Raw genomic sequence first — 11,420 nt, 5'->3', positions numbered from 1 at the left:
ATCTGAAAATTGTTCAGCTTTTTATTAATATTTCAATATTTTTCTTGGTCACAACAAATTCTGCTGGACTAAATAACCTTCAATCCTTGGTTTTCTTTAATGAAAAGCTCATGGCTTTTTTGATGCCACAAGGAGTTCCAAATGGAGCATGCAAGTTTACAACGTTTGATACTACTCTTTGTAACCAACTCTGCCAGAGAAGTTACTCCACAGACTGCCTAAGCAAGGAGAAGCTGGTCTGCCGTGCAAGTAACATGACATAACACAGGAAAAACTCAAAGACATTGCTATCATCACAGGCAATTCCTTCTCAGTTACCCTCTCTCTACACCCTATTGCCCTTGAGACCCCAATCTGCACCCTCAAAGTACTTAAGATACAGACTTCTACTTCCTCTCAATGACTCAGGAGCACAATTTAACCTCAAAGCAAGGATACTTTATCAGGTTCACAGTGACACTAAGGGTCTATAACATGTTACTCCTATAAAAAGTGTGATGTCAGAGATACAGATGTATGATTCAGAGGAAATGAAAACAAGGAACGAGAGCAAAACAGCTGAGAGCATCAGAGGCAAAGAACACAAGCCAGAAGAATGTTGGAGACTATGCTACCACCTTCTGTAGTTTCCTTAATTTTATCACTAACAACATTATAGCTGGCAACAAAGGAAGAAAAAATTTCACTGGTCTAATGTTGCATTTACACTGGTAAGAAATTTTATTAAACTTTAGGTTGAACTTCTCTGTGAACTAGAGAAAAAAAAAGCAGAATGGACACATGAAAAATACCTTTAGAAACACTTTTATTGTTAAATACTGTTGGTCTTTAAAGAAAGAGCATACTTTTGTAGGATCAGCACGGAGTTTCATTTGGTAATGAGATATAAACAACACAAAGCCTAATAAAAGCAACTTTGCAAGCCACACTTCAGCACTTGAAACATCAAGAAAAGATGATGTATGCTAGACACAGAACCTCTGAACTCTACTCTTCTGAAACAAAGACACTCACAGCCCTTTCAGAAGGCAGATTACCTACTAAAATAACCATCCTTATCAGCACCACCTCTCCATGATACTAGAATAAGGTCTTGGTTTTTAGGGTCAGCCTTCAAATTCACAAAGAAGTGGTGAAGCACAAACTTTTTGTTGAATCATATTTTTTCATTCTTTTCCTTGACTCCTGAGATAGCCAATACTGTTACATCCTTTAGGAATTCTTCCTTTTCAAATGTTTAACTTCTGTGATTCTAACTAGGGAAAAGCCACATTTAGCTTAAGTAACACTGAACTATGCACATATGAATCAAGCAGTTATTCATACACAGGATTATTCAAGGTCTGACGTTTGAATCATTGTCAGAAAACTCAGCCTGTACAAAGCTTTGCTGTCCAGGTGAAACTCATTTAAATTTTTCATCAGCTGTATTTACTCTTCCTAAATTATTCAGTTCTAGAAGTGCTTCAGGTTCCACAGAAAAACACAAACCTGAGCATTCCCACTCTGATTAAACCCTTTGGCACAGAGCTGCCCTGCCCCTGCTGAAGCTACATCATTCAACTACTAAAAAGGCTTTTATTGAGACAAATGTTCAAGCAGGGCAACAAAAAACCTCCAACCAAACCCCAACTGACCCAAATTGTGCAGATCTACAAAAACAGTTCTGTCACATCATTGCAGCATTGAGTTTGATAATAAATAACAAACAGTAATAATTATGGAAATGGCCTTAGATGCATCAGTGTTACTGGACTTTACACATAAAGAAGGCTAAGAATTTCATTGTTAGTGCAAAGCCAAAGGTAACAAAATTAACTCTTTTCTAAGAAGAACCACAATGAATGTTGAAGCTAATGGGAATACAAGTGTGCGTCAGGAATTGGCCATCTTGCTTCCCCTAAGTGAAACGACTTTGTTCCTGACATGATTCCCAATTAAAGACACTAAAGGCTCACTAAAACTTTCTGGATGTGACAGGAACACATTAAACGGGAATGCAAGGTTACTTTGCATTGTTACTTTAGGGCAAGTACTTAACTCATGTATTGCAGCTAACACACTTGAAAATCAGAGAGCTTCTAATTACCCATGACAAATCTTATTTGCAAACAGCTAGGAAGACAAACCAATACCAATCCACCTCGAGGAGTTCTGTGGGAGCATGCTGATGACATCTTTGAAAGGCTAATTGCAGTTGCTAGAAGCCTGAAATTGTCTCCAGCCCTTTGCTACGCTGCCACCCAATTCCAGAAGGTGAAATCAAAGAATACTTGAATACATTTGCATCCAAAATACTTCTCACTTATCATAATCACGACTTGCAAATAAAGATGAGTAGGAATTTTGCCAAAATACTTGCAGATATACATAAAGACTAAAAAATTATACTAGAAAGTCATCTTACGAGGATCACACACACACCCATATCAATTCTATGGTTACAAACAGTCATAAATCAGGATAGTACTCTGCTACTTTTAGTCTACAAACACGTAACTAAGAGATATTCCCAGCTTGCAAAAGCTTTACTTGTCAGAGATTGCAAAACCAAACTTACCAAAAAGACAGACCACTCCAAAAGATACAGCTAGAGATGCAGCAATTAGGCAATGATGGTCACCATGATAAAGCACAACCTCAAGACAGCAGCAGCACCGAATTGTCCCAGTGTTGCCCAAAAACAGAACATGAAACAAAAGAACCTGAAGAGTTTTAAGGAATGTTTGAAAGATACTGAAGTAGTTGTGTGAAAGTTTCCAGGCTGTTCATACCAAGAGTCAGAGAAACCAACTGAAAAAGCAGAAGGCTGTGTGACGGAAAGATCAGTAGCTAGGGATGGAAGTTAACACAAATGGCACGATCTTCCCCCGCTGCCCTCTGAGAGCCGGAAGATACAGCCGGGCAGTCAGGCATGTTGTTTCCTTAGGGCATGTCCAGCTGTAGCGCACATCGACTCAAACCGAGTCAGCAGCCACACATCTACCATCCCGCCTGCTACAAGCCCACGCAAGCTCCCCGTAGCCAGGCACAACGCAGCTCCCGCCTGCTCCTCACCCCGGCCCCAGCGCCCACTGCCCCAGCCAGCCCAAGCCCGACGAGCAGCTCCCGGCCCCCAGGCTCGGGAGGGCAGCTGCGGAGCCCCACAGCTCCCGGCTGCCAGATACCCACTCCACAAACGTAGAGAGAGCTCCCCGCTCACCCCACAGCGCCCCGCCACACCGGTCCCGGGGCTCGGTGTGGGATCCGGCCCCTCTGAGGCGCTTCTGAGAAAGAAAAAAAGGGAGGGAAGGAAGGAAGACAGGAAGAAGGGAAGGAAAGAGGAAAGGAAGAAATTAGGGAAGGAAGGAGGGATGAAAGGAAAGAAGGAAGAAAGGAAAAAGGAAAGAAAAAAAGAAGGAAGAGAGGCCGGGCAAGTGCCCAGCGGGGTCGCAGCACCACACCTGACCGCCGTTTACCTCAGCCAGTCGGTGAAGCGCCGGCGCCCAGCAGCGCCGCCCGCCACAGGCCCCGCTCGCCACTTCCGGGTAGGGGGAGGCAGGGCGGTGCCCATTCAGTGCCGCGCGCGCACTACGTATGCACCACCCCGCGGCGGGGCCTGGTGACGCGTCCGCGTGGGAGGTGCGAAGCGTCGCGCTCGGGTAAGGGCTGCCGAGGCTGGACTTACCCTCCCCTGCGGCTCCCAGCACGGCTCGGGAACGGGCGCACGTCGGGAGGTAGGTACTCTCTGAGGCAGCGCCTTGCGGTGAAGAAGCGGGAGTGGGTGGGTTGATGGTTAAACCAAAGAATCCCGATGCCCGTGCTGTGAGAGCTCCTGCCGTGGAGGTGGCTGATGGTGATGGTGCACACGGACCTTCCCGAGCCACTGTTAGAGCACTGGGGCAACACAGGAGATCCCTAGTGTAGCGTTCTTGGGGGTCGTCAGCTGAAGGTACAGGGTGGTCACCTCCCACCAAAGGCCTGGGGACAGAAGAGGGTTTGGGATCGGTAATGCCGTAGAGTCTGTCAGAGCCTGGTGTCTTTTTTACCGTGGTGCTGAAGGCAGCAGCCCTCTGCAGGAGCTGCGCAGGTGGGAGCGCCCTCTGGGGACGCTCTCATGCCTGTCAATAGGATAAAAAGTAATGGCCTCAAGTTGTGCCGGGCGAAGCTTAGGGTGGACGTTAGGAACAATTTCTTCACTGAAAGGGTTGTCAAAGCGTGGAGCAGCCTGTCCAGGGAGAGTGGTGGAGTCCCTATCCCTAGAGAGGTTTAAAAGCTGTGTGGATGTGGTCCTGAGAGATATGGTTTAGTAGTGGACTTGGTAGCTATGGCTTAATGGTTGGGCTTCACAGAATCTCAGCGTGGTGGGGGTTGGAAAGGGCGTCTGGAGATTATCCAGTCCAACCCACTGCTAGAGCAAGATCACCTAGAGTAAATCACCCAGGGATGTGTCCAGATTTGGAATACTTCCAGAGATAGATTCCACAATATCCCTGGGAATCCTGCTCCAGGGCTCTGCCACTCTTGATGAGCTAGAAGGTCTCTTCCAAGCAAGATGATTCTGTAGCTCTGGCATTCTGGAATTCCATCTTTCTGTGGATTTAGAATTCTGCGGTTCTATCCCTCCGCGCCGCCAGGGCGCGCGCGTTGTTGTTCCCTTGCCCCGGAGCGCGGAGGCGGTGCTCCGCCTGCGCGCGGTTCAAACGGAATGGCGGCGGGGGCTTGAGAGAGGGTCGACTGCTCGCTCGTTGGTGGTGTCATCTCCCTCTCTGTCTTTGCAGGACGTCCTTGTTGGCGAGCGACTCCAGTACGACGATGGCGGACGGAGAAGCGTCTAATGAAAAGCGGAAAGGTAGCCGTGGGGGGAGAGGAGAGCCCGCTCTGGTTGAGGCGGGAAGCACGGCGTCGGGCCCGGCTGAGCTCTGTCTTTGCTCTTTCAGGAGGAAGAGTCGTGAAGTCCCGCTACCTGCAGTGCGATAAGAAAGAAGTCAAGAAGGTACTTGGGCGTCTCGCTGCCGAGCTCAGGTGCCTCTCAGCGAAGGATAGGAATGGTTGGGGGGGCGGCTCGGAAGTGTGTCAGCGAGACCTGAGCAAAAATCGACTGCTGGGGTTCCGAGGGCAGTTGTGATGTATTATTAGATGCAGCCTGGAGAGGGATCTTGGGACTGTATTCGCGTGACTTGCAAAGCATCCAGACGCCCTGGGTTTGTTCGTTTCAGCATTAAAGTTGTAGGGAAGGTATATTGCTGGTCACAATTACTGCTCATCTTCGTTCTTACCTGTTTCTTGATTGGCAGGATACTTCAGCAAAGTCCTTTTCAAAGTCTGCTACTAAACAGTCTTGTACAACTAAACCAAGATCAGTTCTTCCTCAGAAATGCAGAACTCCTGTTGGTATGTTTTACCAGAATTTTAAATCTGTCCTTTTGTACTTCAGGAGCTCTTTAACAACTCTGAAGTGTTGTTAAGAGATGATATTTTGCATTGCTTGCATCACTGCCAGCTATTGTCCGTATACAGAGGGAATTAAGAAACTTGATGTGGGAATAAGAAATGTAAACTTGAGTGCATTAAACTCTTACCTGGATGTTCTGACAGAGAACTAAATTACAATTGGGTTGTCTAAAATAATCATCTCTTTTGCTTTCTGCACAGGGCTTTGATCTACTCTTACTTTGTCCTCACCATTGGCCTGCCTTCTTTTACTTAATCTTTTTTAATAATCCAGTTATAAGTGACTGAAAGTCTCTCTCTGCAAAACAGTGCATTTTTATTTCTTATGCAAGAATTACAAAAATAATTTTCTGGCGAGACCTCATATAAGGTTGCTGTGTATTAGTGAAAGCATTCTAATTCTTTTAGCTTGATAACAGCCTCTCTCTGCAGGTGCTGTCTCTAGATCATCAAATCAGAATAGTTTTGAGAAGAGTGTCCTTCAGTCCACATTATTAGGCGAAGACAAAATCAGTCGGCCAGACCTTGATCTTTCAACTATTAGTGGTGGTAAGCTTCCACTCATGCCCAGTTTCTTGATTTATTATGTTTAATGTGTATGCTGTAACTTGCTAAGTCACCCTTGTGTTCTTCTATAGCCACAAAAGGATTTTGATTCATAAGGTGAAGTTATTTCAGCTGTCTTTGTGCAATTCTATTAAGACCATGGGGGTTTAAAGTAACCTCTCGATTTTTAGTGTCTTTTGGGTGCTCTTGTTGGTTTTGTTTAAGATCAAATATTAAAGAACACAGTACTCTCTCAGTGTTTGTAACAGGAAAGAGTTAACTGCAGTTTGATTAGAAGTACCCAGCTGCCGAGGGCTGCCTGGGAATAATTGCTGTTTGTACCCAGCTGCCTGGGGGTGCCTGGGAATGCTTGGTGTTTGATCAGAAGCTCCCAAGTGCACTATAAGAGTAACGATTAACAAGTATCTGTAGGTTCCCCTGCTTATAAAACTAAGTGGGGATGGGAATGTATTGAATGTGTTGACATCCTGAGCTAACCGCGTAAGTCCTTCAAACCCTCATTTGACGTCTAATAGACCTGAGGGAAGATGAGGAAGACTATTGCTGGGCAGGGGGCATACGACTCCCTGAGCAGGCTGCGCCCATGAGCAGTAGGGTGAGGAGTTAGGCAACATGGTTGCGAAATATGGGAGGAGCTTTGGCTCCAATACCCAACCACCTGTGATGTCCTCGCGATGGCACAGAACGCGGGACCTGTGAAAACTGAAGCTCACTACTGGCAAGGCTCTGCTGCTTCTCTGATCTGACAAGACAAGATTTGGTCTCGCGGGCATGCCCGCCCGGATGGGGGATGGTCAGCTCTGCCATCTTGCTATCTTATTGAGTGCTTAGGGTAAGTTAGCTGCACTTTGCTTGGGACTGGGCTCTGCTTTCGGGTTGTGGGTAGCTTGCGGGGTTGTGCCTCGCTTTTGGGTTTCATGCCTTACGGTGTTCCAGTGCAACCTTGTTCACCTATATAATAAGTAAAGATGTACCTATCGGCACCTGTGGCAAGTGTAATTAATTAATTCCTCATCCAAAAGAACACACTTAATACAGTGCTCTAAAACAAGTGAGTGATGATCTGCCCTTCTGAAAATCCTATCACACCTATCTGTCACTTAAAGCTGTTCACATGTGACCCACATCTCAGGTCATCAGAGCAAATGCCTTTTTTGCTGGTGCACATAATTTTGGAATTATCTTTGCCTTTGAAGACCTTGATGTTTTGTTGACTCACCCCATAGACTTTGGTAGAAGAGAGCAGTGACTCTTCTGTTGTGATACAGGTAAAACCATCCACCTAGAGACATCTGCTTGGGAAGGAGATTCAGAAACATGTCAGAACCCACGACAAGCGGTGAGTCTAGCTGCGTTCAATTCTTAGTGTGTCTGGTTGGGATGTCTGAAATGAAGGGTTTCTGGTTATCTTTAATCTTGAACAACTCTGAGGTCTTGGGATGACCTAAAGACTTCTGACAGAAATTACAGGATAAGTCTGTTTGCTGGAAGTGTTTGTAGTGTTTGTCAGGTGTTTCACCACTGACCAAAGAACCTGCTGCAACTGTGGCACCTCCTCAAGTGGATTCTTTGATTCCTGCCCAGACTTTTTAATTAATCACCTTACCTTGAAAATATTTTCTGATGTTGGTCCAGCTTTATTTGAAGTGCCTTATTTAGGGGCCTTATTCAATGTAGTACTGCAACTTCAGCTTTTCTACCAGTATCATGAAAGTCTACTGAAAGTTGCTGTAAAAAATGGTGGAACAAAGCACAGAGAAGTTTATTTTATTAACGCTCATTGTTTAAAAAGCCAAACTGGTTTTCATCAAGCTTACTGTTGACAATGGCAATTCTGGGCAAAAATTGGACTTTATCCAGTAATGTATGTGAGCTTTAAAAAACGATCATGTAAATCTCAAAACTGATCTAATGTGTTCTTATCTTAAGGGATATGATTCTGATGCTCTGATCGAAGAGCTGGAATCTCAAACGCTGCTTTTAACTTACCTAAGAATAAAGGTGAGAGTCGCTCACGTGTTTGGTGTTTGAGACAGGAGAACATGGTCTTGAGGAATCTTTTAATTTCTTGTCTATGCTTTCTGCTCCATAAAGCTAGGGGGTTGTGAATTTTTGTGGTTGTAAAACTGTGGCTTGCTTTGAAAACTCTTGAGTAAATTCAGTGTCAGTTTCTTAACCTGGTGCTGGTTCTTCCTGAGGTAGGGGTATGCAGAAGGTCTGGAAGATCTGTGAGTGTCTGGAGTTCAAGGCTGTAGCAGTGCCTTTGTTCTTTGTTCACTTGGGGCTGCACATGTGTATTTTTCCTTTACAGAAAGTATTAGTGGTGATGGAGGGAGGTCTCAGAGTCATTAACTTTGAAGCTCTTTGACCTGTCCTGAGGCTTACATTTGTTTATTCAGAATATAGTAATTACGTAGATGTAGAATTACTTTGGTTGTGAATGTTTGTTTGGTTGGGTTTTTTTATATGTAATAGGCAGGAAAAAATCTTTCTGAGATGGAGAAAAAAGCAGAACAAAACTTGTTAAAGTTGTGTGAAGAAAGGGAGAGACAACAGGAGAAGCTCTGTAAGTTGAAGCGTGAAGTTCTACTCAAAGAGAGAGACCAGAAACTCAGTGAGGCATTAGACAAACAGGTAGGCTTTATATGCTTCTGTATTTAAACAGGCTCACTCACAAAGCAGTCCTTTATCCAGAGAAGATTGCCCTACTTCAGTGGTACAATGTCATGCATCTGAAAAGAAATATCTACCTCCTGTTGTGGCGTATCATGCTCTCCAGTAACCTAAGCCTTTTGTCACTTGTTGATTGTCCCTTGTGGACAGGCAAGAAGAATTCAGAGCTGTTGGGCAAGGGGTGGCAGCAGCAGCAGCAGCATACCAGCTGCCAGAGCAGTTCACAGTGCAAGTGTCTGAAAAACATGGGAGCATCCCAGCAGTCATGGCTGGAGCTGAGGTGCTGACCCTTGGATGGGAAGTGTTGGTCGATTGTGTGTCTTTTTCAGGTGGAAATACTCTCTCCTCTTGTTCCTGCTTGTGAACAGCTCAAAGAGCAATATAAGAGCTTTGCAGTTTCCTTGGATGCCACTAGACATGAGCTGCCCACAAAGGACATTCACATAGAAGGAGACACACAAGCATACCTTGGTATGGAAATGTGACTGTCAGATTTACTCTCAAAAACAGTGGATTTGGTGTGTTAAAATTCTGACCTGCTGCATCACCCTGGCCACAAGGAATCGTGTGTGCTCCCCGAGCTGTTATGGGCACAGGCTGAGGCATTAGTCCTATGCTTTGCTGTGAATAGTTCTTGTCTCTGTTTAAATACTGAACTGCACTTGAACAAGGTTTTTTATCTTGCAGCAGGTTTTTATTTTCTGCACTTTTTCTTCATCTTTTAACTGTATTTGTGGCATTCCTCTTCCTTTCTTGTTCCTAATGGGTAAGCAGGTTGCAAAACTGGAAACACTGTGACCTGTCCTTGTTTCTGTGTTTGAGAAAGTCATGTGGATAGACTAGCTGGTACTGGAAGAGCTAGAGCTGTAGAACTGGAACTGCAGACAAAAAGGGCTGAAACAGAACTAGAGAACTGTAGAACTGGAACTTAGATACATTCTGATTTGTTAGCAATTTTAAGAGCCTGTTGCTGGTGTCACTCTTCGTACACGTTTGGCTTTCACAATTTTCTCACCATGTGTTTGTGAGGATTTTCCTATCCTCTCGTTCGATGGCTGCTCCAGCTGTTTTCAGTCTGCTAGTGACTGAGGCCACTGTGAGTGTTCTGAATAAGGTCTGTGATATCTGATGTTGCAGATGAACTGCAAAAGCAGCTAACCATCACCCAGGGACTTCTGACAGAAGTGATGCCAAGCTTCTCAGGAGAAAGTGCAAAAGCATGCAGTATGCTGAAAGAGCTTAAAGAAGTTTCTCAGAAACTGGATGAAGAGCTCCAAAGGTATTTACAGCAGTGGGGTGGAAAGGCTCACTGGCTGAATTTTCAGAGGGAAATATATCTAGAGTGTTTATTGGAGGAGGGTTGATTGTGGGGGTAGTAGCACTGTTGAATTCTGTTTGTATCAGACATCTCTCTTTCTGTCCCTGTCCTACCTATGGAGGGGGGAAAGAGATCTTTGGAGTTGGCTTGTGTGTTTTAAGTGAACTATTCAGTATGCTGTTGTGGTGGTTTGAAACTGTCTTTTTAACTTTTCCTTGCAAAGTTCAGAACAGAGAAAGTGAAAGAATGTAAATAAGTCACTATTGGGTGTAAGAAAGCAAAATAACGATTGTTCTAAACACTTCCATTGGATAGATAGAAATGTTTAAGAACTATTACCCAAAACAAAGTAGGCATTCTGCGTTCGGCAGTGGGGGCAGTTGCTGGGCTGTCTGGCTGCTGTTTCTTCTTCTCTTCTGGCTGAAGATAACACGTACTGACCTTGGCAGCTAAGTTAACAACTTTCTGCTTAACTAACTCTGCTTCTCTGTCCAGGGGGGTCTGGGGGGGAAGCTCCTGGGAGAGGGAGGCCCCTTTGGGAGGGTCCCCTTGGGGGGAAGCAAAGGGAGATCGATTGTGCTTTTTCTGTTGATCATATATATTTATGAATGTTGTGAATTTTGTATATTTGTATATATTCATTGCATTTCATTGTAGATTTTAGACTCTGCTTGTAAATACAGCTTTTCATTTGTTTCCAGACTGGGCTAGCCTGGTTATTGTTGGTGGGGGGGGAATTTCAGCTCACACCGACACAGCTGTTCTCTGACACTTAGCTGAGAGTTTCAGTGAGCAAAAATAGCTCTGCAAAAGTGTAGGAGAACTGCAAGAGAAAGGATGGAACTGGAAGCACTGTACCTGTAGGAGGTACAAGCAGCACAGAAAACGTGGTTTGTTTTTTTTTTTTCCCTTGAGTATTTTATCAACACATGGGAAGTAACATGTGGGAGGGAGTAAACCATACTAAACATCCTTTCCCTCCTTCATTTCCATAGAAGAGATTGCAACTAAACCCTTTTTTGACAGGCCTTAAGGATCTGTCCCCCCCTCTCCTCCAAATTCCAACTTTTGGGAAGAAAATGTGCATTTTGAATATTTTTTTGCTTCAGGTGGCTCCATGGTAGAATGCTGCAAACATCCAGGTGCCAAGCATTTGTGGTTCACAGAAGCTGTTGTCGCCCATGGAGTAACTCATGGAACTTGCTTCTTTGTTCCAGGAGCTTCACACAAGTACAGAACCTGTCGTTTGAAGTCAGTAAAGAAGTTTCTCTACATAACCAAAGAGTATGTGAAGAGAACCATGGACTGGATGTGGTGAAGCATTGGTACTTCAGCTGAGGGGGGAAGGTACTGACAAGTGGCCACTGAGGCAGTGCCAGCACACCTGTATGAGGTACAGCTTGTCTGGTCAGTTACACCAGAACATGAA

The 11,420-nt window shown here is 44.8% G+C and overlaps 1 protein-coding gene across 1 annotated transcript; it reads left to right on the top strand.

Annotated features, from left to right (window-relative positions):
- Positions 1 to 2,932: 2,932 nt before the first annotated feature.
- On the top strand, positions 2,933 to 11,420 carry HAUS8 (HAUS augmin like complex subunit 8). The gene is given in 14 exon segments (XM_054396050.1): positions 2,933 to 3,180; positions 3,464 to 3,574; positions 3,657 to 3,716; positions 4,761 to 4,831; positions 4,920 to 5,004; positions 5,277 to 5,302; positions 5,305 to 5,373; positions 5,866 to 5,982; positions 7,269 to 7,339; positions 7,930 to 8,001; positions 8,476 to 8,634; positions 9,003 to 9,144; positions 9,811 to 9,952; positions 11,209 to 11,420. Coding segments are annotated over 14 exon segments (1,494 nt in total). The 3' UTR covers positions 11,330 to 11,420.

This window comes from Indicator indicator, chromosome 36 (assembly GCF_027791375.1).
Source record: "Indicator indicator isolate 239-I01 chromosome 36, UM_Iind_1.1, whole genome shotgun sequence".
NCBI lineage: Eukaryota > Metazoa > Chordata > Aves > Piciformes > Indicatoridae > Indicator > Indicator indicator.
Note: the sequence above shows the minus strand (reverse complement) of the source record. Positions and strands in the feature narration are given on the sequence as shown.